The 20,000-nt window shown below is 42.0% G+C and overlaps 1 protein-coding gene across 1 annotated transcript in view; it reads left to right on the top strand.

The window, feature by feature from the left end:
• The window catches only part of DMAP1 (DNA methyltransferase 1 associated protein 1), a 258,949-nt gene that overhangs the window by 84,442 nt on the left and 154,507 nt on the right, over window positions 1-20,000 (top strand). Inside the window, exon 7 of the mRNA XM_053693398.1 lies at window positions 5,985-6,170. Within this exon, the coding sequence (XP_053549373.1) occupies window positions 5,985-6,170 (186 nt within the window). The remainder of the gene's footprint in view (window positions 1-5,984; window positions 6,171-20,000) is intronic.

The following is a 20,000-nucleotide window of genomic DNA, read 5'->3' as shown; positions in this document are numbered from 1 at the left end:
TGATATGCGCGACACGGATGCCTCCGATACTGAGGTTCTGTTTTGTGATTAATATGAAAGGGCCCGGGTAATCAATGCCCATCTGTTATGTTCTGATTGCCGTTCTGGAGTACTCTTCTCCTAAAGCAGGGAGCTTAGAGTGCGTTGAGCCATCCGCCTCCGAGGTTTCCATGACCAGTGAAGCGAGTGCCCTAGTACATTTCCCGGCTATGCAAGCAGGTGTCCCTATGGCCTTTACTCCTCCGGAGGGTGGCTTGTTTCCTCCAGAGGTTATGGCACGGTTATGCATGGCCATTTCTGTGGCGCTGAATCATTTATATCTCCCAAGTGAAGTTTTTCTAAGATACTGTCCGTGTTCCATTAACCAGTGCCCGTCGAGCATGGGATCGCACGATTCAGTTTGGCCTTCTTGGGACGCGTTGGCCCCTAAGGCTTCAGGGGCCCCTATCTTGGGGCCAGAGACTTCAGTTAATCCGGCGAGGGATGATTTTGCTTTCCGTTATAGGCTGGCTTGCTTTCGTGTTCTTTTAAGACATTTTTTGGCAATGTTGGAGGATCCCAGTCCTAGCGGGCCGAGGAATCCGAGGCCTTAGAAGCTGGATGGCGGAATGGGTATGACGTTTGGGGATGAAGCCAATCTCCTTAACGTCGCCATTTTTCTTTATTTTTTGGTACCAGTTCTGAGCTTGGGTGAATGGGGCTTTCATCAGCTGGTCCTGTTGTCGTCCTCATTCACCTTGGGCATTAACCCGATGGGTGCGGCCTTCATTTTATTTTTTTGATCTGGGTGAATGTGTTTAATTTGTTTTTTTTCTTAAGCTCATGTCTGTTGGATTTTGTTTTTATGAATGTTCTTCTCTGGAACAGATACTTGCAAATTAGGTTGCGTGGGCACATCCTCGGAAGTTGCGCACTTGTTGAACAATAGAATTATGTTTTTTCTAGTTCATTTATCGATCCTTCTGGTGAATTTTCTTGGACCTTGGGCAGTTCTAGAATGTCCTTATACCAGGCAGGTACTGGACGGATACATTTTTGGCTGTTACCAGGGTTCATGTCACCCTCGTGGGGCTGAATAATCCTGCTGGATTCTGAATGTCTTTTGGCTTATTCTCTGGGCTCGGATCCTACCGAAGTATGAGGCCTGTTGTTTAGATACTTTCCCTCCGTACGAAGGGTTATGAGTGCCAATCTAGGTTGGTTGTTTGGGCTTCTCGCCTGGGATACGGATATGTTTTTGCAGACACCATCATGGTTCTTCAGGTCCCCGGGGACTCAGAACCGTTATTCCATTCTTTGGAGTTGGGAGATGTGTGTGACCTATGTGGTCTGGTGTGCCGAGTGATTATTGATTTGCTTTTTTACTCAAGGTTTTTCCGGACGCTGACTCTTTAGCCTATTAAGCATTTTATTGCGGTGGCTGAGTTTCCTTCCTTACCGCCTTGGGAGGATCATATGGTCTGAATGCGTGGGCATGTTCTTTCTCTGCTCAGAGTGGTGTTACTCTAAGAGTTGGTGTGCAGGGGTTCCCTGCCTTCTTTGGGAGCAGCGAAGCTCCAGCTTTTGCCTGCTTAAAGAAGATTTCGGAAGATAGATCCTTCAAGGATCTTTGGCCGTTGTCCCTTCCATTACTCTTGGTCTGACCATGTTCTCGGCGTTCGGTTGTCTTTCCATCCTCGTTGCAACTCTAGCCTTGGGGCTTGTCAGTGAAGAGGCGAGGATGGAGGGCCGTCCTTCTGGGTTCAGGTAGTTGACCATTTATCCTCGGAGCTCCATTAGGGGCTTCGTGGGCGGGGGCCTTTAGTTTGATTCTCTGGGGTGGCGAGCAGGGTACAGGGTTCTCCTTTGCCTTCGGGTGTTGGTTGCTACCTTGCCTATGCGTGTAGCAGGTTTTAACGCTTGCCTACGAGATTTATTTGCGATTAAAGTGCCCTGGGTGCTGAATCTTAGACCGTTAAGGAAGTCCTTTGTGATTCTTGGGTTTGAGGCTATTGCTAGATCGCCAACTCTACGTACTTTAGAGGTGCATTCCTCCTTGAAAGAGGCAGCTTAGGATTCCTCTGGATGTCGGATCATCGATTGATTCCGTTTGAGGACCCTGATCTAGGTCCGTGTCTCTCCTTGGATGGGTGTGGACGGTTCGATCTCACACTAGATGTTTGTGGTGCCGCAGGCCTCTCTCTGTAAAGGTTGGGGCTCTGTGAGAGATGCCTATCGTTTTGTGGCTTAAGCTTTAGGTTCTTTTGAAGGTTCCCTACTGGTCTTCTGGCGCATTTACGCTGTTCCTGTAGACTCCAGGTATTTTCACCTGGGTTGGGGATATGGCCAAGGGGTCTCGCCTCTATGGTAGGGTGGTTTTTTGTAGTTTATTTCCCTTCTCTTCTAGAGCGGGGGTAGCGTTTTCTGGGTTCGGAGTTACCTTAGTATTTAAAGCAACCTGTGGGTCCTTGGTGGCTTGCCTTGTAAGGGTCTTTTCCCTTCTTGCGTTCTAGAATCCTGGAAGGGGAGTTGCAATGTGGTGACTGGTTCCTCTGTTCCTGCAGTGAGAGGCTGAGGGTTTGATCCCTATGGGGCTCCTGCAATGTTGGATTCTGATATATGGATGCTAAGGGTCTGAGGGCCTTCTTCCCTTGGAAAGTTCTCCTTGTTTTTACAGGAGACAGCCGTGTAGGGGGTTTCGTATCCGAGCACAATGTCTATTCTGACTCATGGTAGCATACCGTTGGTAGTAATGGTCAGCGGTCTAACCGGGGGCTTTGTTCCTACGTTGACCCTTCCTTTCTCTTCCGGAAGTCTGGGACTCTTGTCTTGGTTTTGACTAGACTTTGGGCTGGGACCATTATCCTGGAGGGAAGATTGGAGGTCAGTTACTCTATGCCGGGTTGACCGTTTTCTTAAGTTGGTTCTCTCCTTTGTGGGAGGTCTTGAATGTCCTCCTCTGGTGTTTGGTGCCGGGAGGGGACGCTTCTTGGAGCCTGATATTCGGAGGGCTGTGAGCCCTTGGAAGGTTTGCAGTTGCATCCAGCTATGGCACTTTGAGGGTGTATCCAGCTATAGCTCATTGGACTTTGACTGGGCGTTAGCAAGCTTTGAAACGCATTTCAGTGTTTGGGTTTAGCAACGGTGAGTCAGCTTGCTACCTGGAAGCTGATCATTGGGAGTTCCTGTTCAGTCTGTTGGTGTTCTTTTGGAGAACTCTTTCCTAGCTGCTGGGATAGTTATCCTATTTCTGCTGTCTCTGCTGTCTAGCATGTAGGTCTAGACCTAATATGAGGCAACGGGTAACTCATGGTTTTCCTGGAGTACCTTTGGGTACGGTACAGGGTCAGGGATCTGAGGGTGTTCCTAGAGTCCTTTTTGGGACATGTTTCCCTGTGTATGGATCTCTTTTTATTCAGTCCTTGTGTTTCTAGGGAGTTTGTCTCCCTGGGCGTTGCTATTGTACGACAATTTTTCATGAGAATTTGAGGATTTTTCATGAGAATCTGTTCTCCTTTTTAGGGGCAGATAGCGGTCCTTGTCTTGGCCGGGTACCTTTTTATTGGAGTCTTGATCCACGATCGGAGGTTGTTTGGGCTTGACGGACTCTGGGAGCAAGTGGCTTAGTTCGGCTTTGCCAACGATGGAACTAATGTGCAGTTAATTTGGCTTCGGGTTTTCTCCTGTGTCGTCTATATTTTTAGGGTGTCGAGTAATCGGGCTGTGGTGCCTCTCAAAGGGGGCTGCCTTTTGTACCCACACATTATTTGCATTCAGTGTCCTCTTGCTTGGGTATTCTTTTCCCAAAAGTAATAAATGCAGCTGTGGACTCTTCCCTTTTAAGAAGAAAAACATAAATTATGCTTACCTGATAATTTCATTTTCTTCTGAAGGGAAGAGTCCACAGCTCCCGTCTGTGTTTTTTTCTATGAGGAGGCTGTGTGTTTTTGTTTTTCTGGCACCATTTTTTACCCTGATATTTCTCCTATTGTTCCTTGTTCCCTTGGCAGAATGACTGGGGGATGAAGAAGAGGGGGGGGGGGGGCGGTATTTAAGCATTTGGCTGTGGTGTCTTTGCCTCCTCTTGGTGGCCAGGTTCTGTATTTCCCAAAAGTAATGAATGCAGCTGTGAACTCTTCCCTTCAGAAGACCATTTAATTATCAGGTAAGCATAATTTATGGGTTTTTTTAAAGTCCCGCAAGTGCGGATCTATTACTTGGAAATATATATATATATATATATATATATATATATATATATATATATATATACACATACACACACACACACACACACTATATATATATATATATATATATATATATATATATATATATATATATATATATATATATATATATATATATATATATATATACACATACATATATACACACACACACATATATATATATATACACACACACACACACACACACACACACACACACACACACACACACACACACACACACACACACATATATATATATATATATATATATATATATATATATATACACACACACACACACTATATATATATATATATATATATATATATATATACACACACACACATATATATACATATACACACATATATATATGTGTGTGTGTATTTAAACCACTTTGTTTTTCCCTTTCAGTATGTGGGCAGACATGACCTGTTAGTTATGGTTAGTAACTAGAATGTGCAGACTCTGCTTTTCTTAGTGTCTTCATACTACAGAATGCATGTGATGGTAAACAGGCGCTGTTGTGCTAGAATAGTATGTGTTATAGAGAGTGGCTGCTCTCCCTGGCAGATTATTGGTTATAAAAAATGAGAGGATAACGTTGCCGATACTGATGGGCTATTAAGGTCACTAATGTGAATGACAAAGCTGCTGTCTGCACTGGTCATTTAATACCAAGGAGTATATACACATGTTGTGGCTACCAGACCTTGGTACTGCCAGGCTCACATTTGTTCGCTTGTTAACTTATATCATGAATTTAATAGAACGTTCCTCTGCGCAGTCTGCCTCATGACCTTGTGTCTGCGATTCCACTCAGAACTGAAATACAAAGTTGACTGAACTCTCCTTGGGTTTGAGTTTTTCCTTTCGTGTTGATCACAAACTGCCGCAGTGCCTGATCCTGCTCTGTAAAGTTAAAGGAGGTTGCAGAACAGGCAGGTTATCTCGCTGCATCTTTTTTTTTTACCCACAGTACCTCTGTATCTTGTAAGTGCTTATGTTCTGCCCTCAAAGCTTCTTTGCCTCAATAAAGATAGTTTTTGAAGTTGCTCAGCACACAGCTCCTGCTAAGTCCGCCATGTTCACTTTATGCCCTCCTTTTTGCTTAGTACCCTACATAATGAGTGAGACCTTTTGCCCACACTCTGTTCTTGTGATGGTTCACCTCAGCAGGTGAGTCTGCCAATAAAGGTATTGTGCATCCAGCGGGTGTACAGGATATGTTACCTAGAGGGGTAGATATGTGTCATCTGGGGGTGCAGTATATATGTGTGTGTGACCCTCTGGGAAAGTTAGTCTAGTGTTTAGGTGTAAATAAATACTAGGGCAGGTGCTTTATTTGCCATTATTTTTAAATGTTTGATGCCTCCCTTTTATATTCACGTTCGCTTTATATTCACATTTGTGCTTTTTTCTGTGTCAGCCAATTAATATGCAAGCTGTTTATGGACTTTATCTTTAGAAAATAATGGTCTGCTCTGTATAATTGCAGTTGGGTATTATTTACCTGATGCCCAGGACTTGGCACCAAGTTGTGTTGTATTAGGGAACACATGATAAAGGCTTGGGTGCTTGACGAAACTTCAGAGCCAGATGTTGAGGGCTAAATAGACCATACACATGTTGTCAGTAACAGATAAGAAATAAAGATAAAACCAGCTGCGTTGGTCTTGTAGCTGTGATAAAACATTCACCCACTAGGTGGCAGCTTTATATAACTCATTACTAAATTAACCAGTGTCTCTGCTCGTCTATACCTGCAGGTGTCAGAGGAGGAATATCTAATCCAGGAGCTCCGCAAAATAGAGAGCAGAAAGAAAGAAAGAGAGAAGAAAGCCCAGGACCTACAGAAACTTATTACTGCGGCTGATACCACCACTGAGCTGAGGCGGGCAGAGCGAAAGGCGACTAAAAAGAAGCTACCACAGAAGAAGGAATCTGAAAAACCAGTAAGGGCGTGTTTACCGTTACAGTACCCACTTATGGTGCCCCTTGTTTATCTTATCACTACCACTTATGTGCACAATGTTTATCTTATCACTACCACTTATGTGCACAATGTTTATTCTATCACTACCACTTATGGTGCCCCTTATTTATTTTATATATATATATATATATATATATATATATATATATATATATATATATATATATATATATATATATATATATATACACACACACACATACTTATATACACACACATACATACAGGAACAAAGGATGCACTCAGGTCTTTTTCAATCCAAGTATGATATATATATATATATATATATATAATCATACTTGGATTGAAAAAGACCTAAGTGCATCCTTTGTTCCTGTGTGTGTGTGTGTGTGTGTGTGTGTGTGTGTGTGTGTGAAGTTTTCGGGGATCCTCTGACACCTGCAGGATATCTATCTACACACACACACAGATATACACACATATATAAATGCACACATATATAAGCACTAATACACACTCACATACACATGTATGATTTTATATATATATATAAACACATACACACGCATACATGCACGCACATACACACACACACAGATATGCACTCACATGCACACATATACATACATATACAAATATGCACACACACACGCTGGGGTTCAGGTACTGAAGGAATAGTTGGGGGTAAAAGAATTGTTATAAAATGAACCTAGTTATATAATGTAAGTCAAGTAAATGAGTTAGGTTACAGACCCCTCTCAAAATAGACATTAGACATGTCATATTATAAAATAACTTAATATATCTTATATTTGTTGTATAATATTATATTTAAAGGCACAGTAAAGTCATAAGACATTCATGATTCAGACAGAGCATACCATTTTAAACAACTTTACAATTTACTTCTGTTATTTAATTTGCTTTCTTCTCTTGTTATTCATTGCTGAAAGGTTTATGTAGGAAAGCTCTGGAGCATCAAACAGCCTAGGTTCTAGCTGCTGATTGGTGGCTGCATATATATATACCGATTGTCATTGGCTCACCCATGTGTTCAGTAAGAAACTAGTAGTGCACTGCTGCTCCTTCAACAAAGCATAACATGAGAATGAAACAAATTTGATAATAGAAGTAAACCGAAAAGTTGTTTAAAATTGTATGTTCTACCTAAATCATGAAAGAAGAATTTTGGGTTTCATGTCCCTTTAAAGCCCTGAACTGAATGTTGTAAATGTAAACACAGCAATATAACGTGTATGCTTGAGAGTCATGGTTACTATCTATCAATAAGGCAGTGCTCAGTTCTGCTCATCAGCCAGTGAGCAGTCTTTTTTTTTTTTTTTTTTTACTTTGCTGCAAATAAAAAAGACATTTTTAGTTGTTTCTATTTAAAATCCACCTAGACATACACTTCCTGTTAGCTTCAATGTCATAAATCCCTTCAATGCGTATTGAACACCTTGCATGAAAAAAGTGCTGCACAACAAGGCCTCTGCAATCTATATTATAACCCCCAAAAGCCCATATGGGCCCCTATTTCATGTGTCTACCCATGATGACAATTTAGTAAGGTGATGAGTTACAGCAGTATTTGCTGAGCCTTTTTCATTATTTACTAAAATCTAAGTAAAAGTTCTACATTTTCTTTCATGTAATTGGCAAGAGTCCATGAGCTAGTTACGTGTAAGATATACAATCCTACCAGGAGGGGCAAAGTTTCCCATAACTCAAAATGCCTATAAATACACCCCTCACCACACCCACAATTCAGTTTTACAAACTTTGCCTCCTATGGAGGTGGTGCACAAGGTTGCGTCTGCAGTGACGCGAGTGTGTCCTGATGTTAGCGCCAAAATTTTTTATTTTGCATTGTGCGTCATACTTGGCGCCAAATAATTTCATTATTTAAAACCCCAATTCCTATGTGCCTCTTGCCTTTTTCTATGTCAGAGGGCTATGCTGTTTGCATTTTTTACCATTCCTGAAACTGCCATATAAGGAAATTGATAATTTTGCTTTATATGTTGTTTTTTTTTCTCTTACATTTGCAAGATGTCTCAATCTGATCCTGTCTCAGAAACAACTGTTGGAACCCTGCTGCCTGATAACCGTTCTACCAAAGCTATTGTAAATTTTTGGCGATTATATCTCCAGCTGTGGTATGTAATAGTTGTCATAATAAGCTTTTACATGCAGAGAATGTATCCATCAGTAATAGTACAATGCATGTTGTTCCTTCAACATCTAATGTACATGATATCCCTTTGAATATAAAAGATTTTATTGCTGATGCGATACAGAAGGCTTTGTCTGCTATCTCGCCTTCTAATAAAGGTAAAAGGTCTTTTGAAATTTCATCAACTTTATGAGCAGTTTTAAAAGACCGACAACATACTGAATTATCGTCCTCTGATGAGGATCTATCTGTTTTAGAAATCCTACCTCAGATATTGACACTGACAAATCTACTTATTTATTTAAAATTGAGTATATTCGTTCCTTGTTAAAAGAGGTGTTGATTACATTGGATATTGAGGAAACTAGTCCTCTTGATATTAAAACTAGTAAACGTTTAAACTCTGTTTATAAACCTCCTGTGGTTACTCCGGAGGTTTTTCCAGTTCCTGATGCTATTTCTGATATGATTTCTAAGGAATGGAATAAGCCTGGTACTTCTTTTATCCCTTCTTCAAGGTTTAAAAAATTGTATCCTTTGCCAGCAGTTGGTTTGGAGTTTTGGGAAAAGATCCCCCAAAGTTGATGGGGTTATTTCTACTCTTGTCAAACGTACTACTATTCCTATGGAATATAGTACTTTCTTTAAGGACCCTTTAGATAGGAAACTTGAATCTTATCTAAGGAAAGCTTATTTATATTCTGACTATCTTCTCAGGCCTGCCATTTTTTTGGCTGATGTTGCAGCTGCATCAACTTTTTGGTTGGAAAGTTTAGCGCAACAGGAAACAGATCCTGATTTGTCTAGCATTTTTCGCTTGCTTCAACATGCTAATCGTTTTATCTGTGATGCCATTTTTTATCTCATCAACATTGATGTTAAATCTATGTCTTTAGCTATTTTAGCTAGAAGTGCTTTGTGGCTCAAATATTGGAATGCTGACATGGTATCTAAATCTAGATTACTGTCTCTTTCTTTCCAAGGTAATAATTTATTTGGTTCTCAGTTGGATTCAATTATTTCAACTGTCACTGGGGGGAAGGGAGTTTTTTTTCCTCAGGATAAAAGACCTAAGGGTAAATCTAAAGCTTCTAACCGTTTTCGTTCCTTTCGGCAAAATAAAGAACAGAAACCCAATCCTTCCCCAAAGAATCTGGTTCCAATTGGAAACCTTCAAGTTGGAATAAATCCAAGCCATTTAAGAAACCAAAGCTAGCCCCCAAGTTTGCTTGAAGGTGCGGCCCTCATTCTAGCTCAGCTGGTAGGGGGCAGATTAAGATTCTTCCAAAGTATTTGGGCAGATTTTGTCCAAAACCAATGGTTCTAGGATAGGTCAGAAGGCTTCTGCCATTTCCTTGGCATCTTGATTAAAGCTTTTGATTCATCAGGCTTATTTGGAGTCGGGTCAGGCCCCGCCTCAGAGAATTACAGCTCATTCTACCAGATCAGTCTCCACTTCGTGGGCTTTTAAGAATGAAGCTTCAGTTGATCAGATTTGCAAAGCAGCAACTTGGTCTTCTTTGCACACATTTACTAAATTCTCGGAAGCAGTTTTTGGTAGAAAAGTTCTTCAGGCAGCTGTTTCAGTTTGATTCCTCTGCTTATGTTTAAGTTTTTTCTTTTCATTTATGAGAATAAACTTATATTTTGGGTTGTGGATTAATTTTTTCAGCGGAAAATGGCTGTTATTATTTTTATCCCTCCCTCTCTAGTGACTCTTCTGTGGAGTTCCACATCTTGGGTATTACTATCCCGTACGTCACTAGCTCATGGACTCTTGCCAATTACATGAAAGAAAGCATAATTTATGTAAGAACTTACCTGATAAATTCATTTCTTTCATATTGGCAAGAGTCCATGAGACCCACCCTTTTTATGGTGGTTATGATTTTTTGTATAAAACACAATTATTTCCAAATTCCTTTTTTTGTTGCTTTTTACTCCTTTCTTTATCACCCCACTACTTGGCTATTCGTTAAACTGATTTGTTGGTGTGGTGAGGGGTGTATTTATAGGCATTTTGAGGTTTGGGAAACTTTGCCCCTCCTGGTAGGATTGTATATCCCATATGTTACTAGCTCATTGACTCTTACAAATATGAAAGAAATTAATTTATCAGGTAAGTTCTTACATAAATTATGTGGGGGGGGGGGGGGTTTACAGTTTTTGCTGTAGCTCTCTCATGAATTCTAAATATAATAATAGTATCTTGTGACTCTGCTGCGCCTGCTGAAAAAAACAATATATAATTTGTGTGGATCACTCACTGAAATTTGACTTAAAATAGGATTTAAATCTAGATAGTAAAAAAGCTCAAAATTTGCTTAGCACTGGAGTTTAAAAAGGGTTAAGAAAGCCAAGATGATGATATATATATATATATGTGTGTGCGTGTGTGTATATATGTGTGTGTGTGTATATATATATATATATATATATATGTGTGCATGTGTGTATATATGTGTGTGTATATATATATATATATATATATATATGTGTGTGTATGTATATATATATATATATATATATATATATATATATATATATATATATATATATATATATATATATATATATATATATATATATATATATTGGAAGCCGTTTTTTTATTTTTATGTGAGTAATCTGTTTTTGGGTAACCATTTCCCCACAGTTATGGAAGATGCATTTAATTTCCCTATTGATGATGCACAACATGCTAATGTGTCTTTGGACAGATGTTAATATTGGGATGAGACAAAAGTGTACCCCCTTGCACAATTTTGCTCAGCTTGCTTGAGTTCTGTTTAAGAAGAAAAGTCTAAAAGGTCCAATATTATTTCTGCTGCTCCTGGGTTAATTAACCACTCAGAACTGTCCACCTCACAGGACTCTGTTGCCCAGGACATGCCTGGGCTTTTTCCTCAGACCCCCACCTTTTCCTATTTCACATGCAGTGCTCAGCGGCTCCGCTACAACCTCCACGGGGGTTCTTTGTTTACCCATGGATTTTGCAACACGGCTTCAATCAATTGTTTCTGCAGCTTTGAGCACTTTTCCTAGCTCTGGGAAGAGAAAGAGGAAGGTTATGCATATTTCCTCTGACGTTGGAAACATTAACCCCTTAGATTCTGCGCTAGTCAATATGACTCAGCATTCTTAAGACGACCTCTCCTCAGTGACCTCTGAGTGTGAGAGCTCCTCTTCCAATTCCTTTTCTGAGAAGGTGGTGGAACCAGACTAGTTTAATTTCAGGTTTAAGTTGGGGATGTCCCTGATCCTAAGTCTTCTGAGGAACCCAATATTCCTAAATTAGATATGGTATATCAGACCAGACTTAAAGCTCCCAAAGGTTTTACTTTTCCTGCCTGCATGGTGGACATTATGTCTAAGGATTGGGAGAAACCAGGAATTCCTTTCTCCCCGTCTCCAAATTTTAAGATAATGTTTCCGGTTCCAGACTCTCATTTGGAACTGTAAAGTACTATTCCCAAAGCAGATGCGGCTATTTCCACCTTGGCTAAAATAACCACTATCCCCTTGGAGAAAAGTACTTTCTTCAAGGACCCATGGACAGGAAGTTGGAGGGTACTTAAGGAGGATGTTTAATAAATTGCTCTCCTTTTTCAACCTGGTGCGGTTTTAGAAGCAGTTGCAGGAGACGCCACCTTCTGGTGTGACTCTTTATCTGAGATGGTTCTTGTTGAGATACTGAGTGACATACAGGATCAGATCAAGGCCCTCAAAACGGCCAATGCCTTTATCTGTGATGCTATCATGCAGATCATCCGTCTTAATGCTAAGTCTCCTGGCTTCACAGTCTTTTCACGGAGAGCTCACTGGTTGAACTCGTGGTAGGCTGATATGGTCTCTAAATCCAGACTCCTTTCCTTGGCATTCAAGGGAAAGACGTTATTTAGTCCAGGCTTGGATTCTATTATTTCCACTGTAGCCAGAGGGAAGGGTGCCTCCCTCCCTCAGTATAAGAAATCTAGATCTAAGCGTCGACAATCCGGAAAGTTTCATCCCTTTCGTTCAAATAAGGGACAGAGATCACTGGCCTCTTTCAAGTCAGATCAACCTAAGGGTACCTGGAAATCTAGTCCATGCCGGAACAAGAATAAGCAGTCCAAGAAGCCCTTCGCTGACAAGTCTGCATGAAGGGACGGCCCCTGATCTGGGATCGGAACAAGTAGGGAGCATACTATATCCTTTTTTTCAGTATGCTTGGTTTCAGGATGTTCAGGACCCCTGGGTCTTGGACATTATCTCCCAGGTGTACAGGATAGACTTTCGATCTCGTCCCCCAAGGGGCAGATTAATTCTTTCAAGACTTCCTTCAAAACCGGAGAAAAGGGCGGCCTTTTTGAATTGCGTAATAGAACTTGCTTCTTTAGAAGTGATTGTCCCGGTGCCCCACTCAGAAGGGGGTCAGGTTTTATTAAAATCTTTTTGTTGTACCCAAAAAAGATGGAGTGTTTCTCCCCATTTTAGATTTAAAGTGTCTCAGCAAATTTCTGAAGGTTCCCACCTTCAAGATGGAGACTATCAGATCCATCCTTTAGTTAGTTCAGGAAGGTCAGTTCATGGAGACGATAGATCTAAAGGGCGCATACCTACAGGTTCCAATCCACAAGGATCATTTTCAGTTCCTTTTGATTCGCCTTTCTGGACACTCATTACCAGTTTGTAGCTCTGCCATTTGGTCTAGCTACTGCTCCAAGGAACTTTACGAAGGTGTTGGGAACTCTCCTAGTGGTGGCAAGGGCACAAGCAATCACTGTGGCTCCTTACCAGGACAACATTTTGGTTCAGGATCCATCTTTTCAGTTAGCAAGATCTCACACGGACACACTTTTGTGTCTCCAATCCATCACTCTCTGGTTTCCTCTACCAGGGTGTGCTTTCTGGGAACAAACATCGATTTGGTTGCCATGCAGATCTTCCTAACAGATCAACGTTAAATCAAGCTCCTGTCTTCCTGTCGCTCATTACAGTCCAATACTCGACCCTCAGTGGCTCAGTGTATGGAAGTGGTGGGTCTCATAGTAGCTGCCATAGATAGTTTTCATTTTGCACGCTCCCATCTGAGACCTCTACAACTAAAACTATGTATGCTCAGACAAGGGAACGGTTATCACTCCGACCTGTCTCAATTGATCACCCTAGACCAGGCAACAAGAGATTTTCTTTCCTGGTGTCTCTCTCAGGACCATCTTGGGAGATTGTGACTACGGACGCCAGTCTTCCCTTCCCATCAGCATTCTGGAACTGAGGGCCATTTCTTTTTAAAGACACGATGAGTTCACGGATTTCATCCTTACACGGATTTCACCTCCTGGTCAGCAGAAGGAGGCAAAGAGCACCACAGAAGAGCTGCTATATATAGCTCCTCCCTTCCCCCCCACTCCAGTCATTCTCTTTGCCTACGTTAGGGATAGGAAGAGGTAAAGTGAGGTGTTGGTATAGATTCTTCAATCAAGAGTTTATTATTTTTAAAGTAGTGCCAGAGTGTGCTGCTTTGTCCTTGGGTGTAGCCGTAGTCCATATCAGTCTCTTTAGTAGAGCTCTTGGTGGCTTTAGAGCAATAGGAACTGGTGGGACATAATTCTTACTGCGCCTCCTATATATTGATGCTGCCCTAATGCAGATAGCCTAAGCACATTTAACTCAGGCTTATCTTTATTCCACAGGGCTATGGGAGGGAGATGACCTCTTAAACCTGCTGGACTGTCCTGCTGTCGGACAGCATTTACGGTTAAGTTCTAACTTTTTACATTCTGGGGAGCAGACTCAGATTAAAGTGGGCACTTAAACTTAATTTAATCTTTATTTGAATAAGACTCATTATGGGCTTCTTATGTGCGGACTTGAATCCTTCTTGTATGGAGGGTCCAGTTTTTGACAGCTACAAGTACAGGCACTGGGGCAGGGAGAAAGCTTACAGTATTTTACAACATTTATCTGTGTAAGGGCAGTCTGAAAAGGGGATATTTTGGTTCCTTTTCAGTTTTTTTATGGTGGTTACGGTTCCTGCGTATTTTTACTCCGGTGTAGGAGAAGTTACGCCCACGATGGGAGGGGCCTCATCTTTGCGCGCTGCTGTGTGTTTACTGCGCAGTTTTCAGCTGACTGAGGTGGATGTTGTTCATGTAGCTCTACTACCGCATGTCTTCTGAGCAATCAGACAGGCGGTTGCAGAGTTGTATAGGTGTCAGTTTTTCATTTTTATCTATCTATTGGGAACGTTTTTCTGCTTCATAGTAAAAAAGTTGCGATTTTAAAGAGACAGTAACATTTTCTCTTTTGACTTTTTTTCTATCATCAAATATTTTGAGACAGTAATGTTTTAAAAAAAAAAAAAAAAAAGTCATTTGTATTTGAGTATGGACATAGAAGCAGTGCAAAATGTTACTTGCTCCATGTGTTTGGATGCTAATGTGGAACCACCAATCCCTTTTTTTCCCTCATGTATTGAGAGGGCTTTAAGTTATAAGGAAACGATTTTTCATAAACAAAATTTTTCAAAGGTGGAGGCTTCTTAGGACTCTAATGATGAGATGCAGAGTATGCCGCAGCTTTCTCCCCAAGCGTCCCAAGATTTAACGCCCGCTCAAGCAGTGCCCTGTACTTCTACTCCAGTGACCTCTGGAGTTACTTTAAAAGACATAGCTGCGATTATGTCTTCTACAATTTCTGATGCGTTGTCTGCTTTTCCTATGTTGCAAGGCAAGCGTAAGAGGAAGGACAACAATATTGTCGGTGAAGTGTCTGATGCACTGGTGGCAATCTCGGATGTACCCTCTCAGGGAAATGAGTTGGAGGGTATGGAGGTTCTCTCAGAAGGAGAAATTTCAGATTCAGAAAGTGCATTACCTTTTACTGATTCGGAGGTTGTATCTTTTAGGTTTAAGCTAGAACACCTCTGCCTTTTACTCAGGGAGGTGTTGGTAACTTTGGATGACTGTGATTCTACAGTGGTCATCGCTCCTGCGAAGTCAAGTAAATTGGACAGATATTTTGAAGTTCCTTCTTACTCAGATGTTTTTCCAGTACCAAAACGAACTTCAGAGATTATCTCCAAGGAATGGGAGAGACCAGGTATTCCTTTTTCCCCATCCCCTATGTTCAAGAAGATGTTACCTATAGCGGACGCTATCAGGGAAACTTGGCAGATGGTGCCTAAGGTGGAAGGAGCTATTTCCACTCTAGCCAAGCGAACTACTATTCCCATTGAGTATAGTTGTGCTTTTAAAGATCCCATGGACAAAAAGTTTGAGGGTCTACTTAAAAAGATTTATGTTCACCAGGGTTTGCTATTGCAGCCAGCTGCGTGCATTGCTACGGTCACTAGTGCAGCAGCTTATTGGTTTGATGCTCTGTCTGAGTCTCTCAGAACTGAAACCACTTTAGAGGAGATCCAGGATAGGATTAAAGCTCTAAAGTTGGCTAATGCCTTTATTACAGATGCTTCTCTGCAAATTAATAAATTGGCGGCTAAGAGTTTGGGGTTTTCTATCCTAGCCCGCAGAGCTTTATGGTTAAAGCCCTGGTCTGCGGACGTATCTTCCAAGTCTAAGCTTCTGGCAATTCATTACAAGGGAAAGAGCTTGTTTGGACCGGGCCTGAAGGAAATTATTTCTGATATCACAGGAGGCAAGGGTCATCTCCTTCCTCAGGATAAGAGAAGTAAACAAAAAGGACGACAAAGTAATTTTCGTTCCTTTTGGAATTTCAAGGGGAAATCTTTCTCTTCCTCCTCTAAACAGGAAGGGAACTATTCGAAATCTAAGTCTACCTGGAGACCAAACCAGTCTTGGAACAAGGGTAAACAATCCAAGAAGCCTGCTGTTGATTCCAAAATGGCATGAAGGGCATGCCCCCAATCCGGGACCAGATTTGGTAGGGGGCAGGCTCTCTTTTTTTTCGTTCAGGCTTGGGTTCGAGACGTTCAGGATCCCTGGGCGGTAGAAATAGTGTCTCAGGGATACAAACTGGAATTCAAGAATTTTCCTCCCAGAGGAAGATTTCTTCTTTCAAGATTATCTGCAAACCAGATAAAAAAGAGTCATTCTTACATTGTGTAAGAGACCTCTCCTCCCTGGGAGTAATTGTTCCCGTTCCAGCACAGGAATAGGGGCAGGGGTTTAATTCAAATCTGTTTGAAGTTCCCAAAAAAAGAGGGAACCTTTAGACCCATATTAGATCTCAAGAGTCTAAACAAGTTTCTCCGAGTTCCATCATTCAAGATGGAAACTATTCGTACCATTCTTCCATTGATCCAGGAGGGTCAATTTATGACGACAGTGGACTTGAAGGATGCATATCTTCATGTTCCTATCCACAGAGATCATCACAAGTTCCTAAGGTTTGCTTTTCTGGACAAACACTTTCAGTTTGTGGCTCTTCCTTTCGGGCTGGTCACGGCACCCAGAATTTTCACAAAGGTTCTGGCGTTTTTGCTGGTGGTTTTAAGACCACGGGGCATTGCGGTGGCGCCTTATCTGGACGATATTCTGATCCAGGCGCCATCTTGTCAACAAGCAAGGTCCCATACCGACATTGTACTGTACTTCCTGAGGACTCACGGGTGGAAGGTAAATCTGGAAAAGAGTTCCTTAATACAGAAAGCAAGGGTGATTTTCTGGAACTGTAATCGATTCTATGTCCATGAGGATTTTTCTGACAGAGGTCAGGAAATCAAAGATTCTAGATACCTGTCGAGCCCTTCAGTCCAATCCTCGGCCGTCAGTGGCACAGTGCATGGAAGTAATCGGACTGATGGTGGCGGCAATGGACATCATTCCGTTTGCTCGGTTTCACCTCAGACCTCTGCAGTTAAACATGCTCAGGCTGTGGAATGGAGATTATACAGACTTGTCTCCTCGAATAACCCTTGGGCAGGAGACAAGGGATTCACTTCAATGGTGGTTGTCCCTGGAACATCTATCCCAGGGAACATGCTTTCGCAGATCATCTTGGGTGATTGTGACAACAGATGACAGCCTTTTAGGGTGGGGAGCTGTCTGGGGTCCTCTGAAGGCTCAGGGAGTGTGGACTTCGGCGGAATCTGTTCTTCCTATAAACATGAGAACTGAGAGCGATCTTCAATGCTCTTCTGGCCTGGCCTCAATTGGCTTTGGCCCAGTTCATCAGATTCCAGACGGACAACAGAACAACAGTGACTTACATCAATCATCAAGAAGGATTGAGGAGTTCCTTAGCGATGACCGAGGTAGCCAAGATAATCCGGTGAGTGGAGGCCCATTCTTTTCATCTGTCAGCGATCCATATCCCAGGGGTGGACAACTGGGAGGCGGACTTTCTGAGCAGACAGACTTTTCATCCAGGAGAGTGGGAACTCCATCCGGAAGTGTTGTCCAACTTTATTCTCAAATGGGGTCGGCCGGAGTTGGATCTCATGGCATCTCTTCAGAATGCCAAGCTCCCAAGATACGGGTCGAGGTCCAGGGATCCGCAGGCAGAACTGATAGATGCTCTGGTGGTTCCTTGGTCCTTCAATCTTGCATACCTATTTCCTCCGTTTGCTCTTCTTCCTCGAGTCATTGCTAGAATCAAACAGGAGAGGGCATCAGTGATCCTCATTGCTCCTGCGTGGCCTCGCAGGATTTGGTATGCAGATCTAGTGGACATGTGATCCCTGCCACCTTGGAGACTTCCGTTGAGGAAGGACCTTCTCATTCAAGGGCCCTTCCGTCACCCAAATCCTAGTTTCTCTGAAGCTGACTGCTTGGAGATTGAACGCTTAATCCTATCTAAGCGGGGGGTTTCTGATTCGGTCATAGAGACCATGATCCAGGCTCGTAAACCTGTGACTAGAAAGATTTACCATAAGATATGGCATAAATATCTTTATTGGTGTGAATCCAAGGGCTACTCATGGAGTAGAGTTAGGATTCCCAGAATTTTGTCCTTTCTCCAAGAAGGATTGGAGAAGGGTTTATCGGCAATTTCCCTAAAGGGTCAGATCTCTGCCTTATCTATTTTGTTACACAAATGTCTGGTGGATGTCCCAGACGTTCAATCCTTTTGTCAGGCTTTGGTTGGAATCAGGCCTGTGTTTAAACCAATTACTCCTCGATGGAGTCTGAATTTAGTTCTCAAAGTTCTTCAAGGGGTTCAGTTTGAGTCTATGCATTCCTTAGATATTAAGTTGTTATCTTGGAAAGTTTTATTTCTTGTTGCCATTTCTTCAGCTCGAAGAGTGTCTGAACTTTCGGCATTACAATACAATTCTCCTTACCTTATTTTTCATTCAGAAAAGGTCGTTTTATGTACTAACTTAGGGTTCCTTCCTAAGGTTGTTTCAAGCAGGAACATTAATCAAGAGATTGTTGTTCCTTCCCTGTGTCCTAATCCTTCTTCTCAAAAGGAACGTCTTTTGCACAATTTGGACGTGGTCCGTGCTTTGAAATTTTATTTACAAGCGACTAAGGACATTCGTCAGTCGTCTTCTTTGTTTGTTGTTTTCTCTAGAAAACGTAAGGGTCAGAAAGCTACGGCTACCTCTTTCTTTTTGGCTGAAGAGTATCATCCGTTTTGCATATGAGACTGCTGGACAGCAGCCTCCTGAAAGAGTTACGGCTCATTCCACTAGGGCTGTTGCTTCCTCATGGGCATTCAAAAATGAAGCTTCTGTATAACAGATTTGCAAGGCTGCAACTTAGTCCTCTCTTCACACTTTTTTCAAAATTTTACAAATTTGATACTTTTGCCTCGGCTGAGGCTGTTTTTGGGAGAAAGGTTCTTCAAGCAGTGGTGCCTTCCGTTTAGGTTCCCTGTCTTGTCCCTCCCTTATCATCCGTGTACTCTAGCTTTGGTATTGTATCCCACAAGTAAGGATGAAATTGTGGACTCATTGTGTCTTTAAAAAGAAAAGAAAATTTATGCTTACCTGATAAATTTGTTTATTTTTAGACACGATGAGTCCAACGGCCCACCCTGTTCTCTGAGACAGGTTATTAATTTTTGTAAACTTCAGACACCTCTGCACCTTGGCTTTTCCTTTCTCTTCCTAACTTCGGTCGAATGACTGGAGTGGGAGGGAATGGAGGAGCTATATATAGCAGCTCTGCTGTTGTGCTCTTTGCCTCCTCCTGCTGACCAGGAGGTGAAATCCCACAAGTAAGGATGAAATCCGTGGACTCATCGTGTCTAAAATGAAATAAATGTATCAGGTAAGCATAAATTTTCTTTTTCAATGCTTTATCAGATTCAGTCAGATGGCATATATAAATGGTCAGGGAGGAACAAGGAGTTCCCTAGCTATGAAGGAAGTGTCTTGCATCCATCAGTGAGCGGAGTTTCACAATTGTCACATCTCGGCCATCTTTATCCCGGGGGTGGACAATTGGGAAGTGGACTTCCTGAGCAGACAGACTTTCCATTCTAGGGAGTGATCTCTCAATCAGGAGGTCTTTTCAGAGATAACTCTCAGGTGGGGAGTTCCAGAGATAGATCTCATGGCCTCCCGTCTCAATGCCAAGCTGCACAGATCTGAGTCGAGATCGAGGGACCCTCAAGTGGCCTTGGTGGACGCGCTTGTGGTTCAGTGGAGTTTCAAGCTTATTTATCAGTTTCCTCCGATTGCGGTCCTTCCTCGTGTGATCACCCGCATCAAGCAGGAGCGGGCCCCAGTGATCCTAATTT

This window comes from Bombina bombina, chromosome 10 (assembly GCF_027579735.1).
Source record: "Bombina bombina isolate aBomBom1 chromosome 10, aBomBom1.pri, whole genome shotgun sequence".
Taxonomy (NCBI): domain Eukaryota; kingdom Metazoa; phylum Chordata; class Amphibia; order Anura; family Bombinatoridae; genus Bombina; species Bombina bombina.
This window is presented reverse-complemented; position numbering and strand designations above follow the sequence as displayed.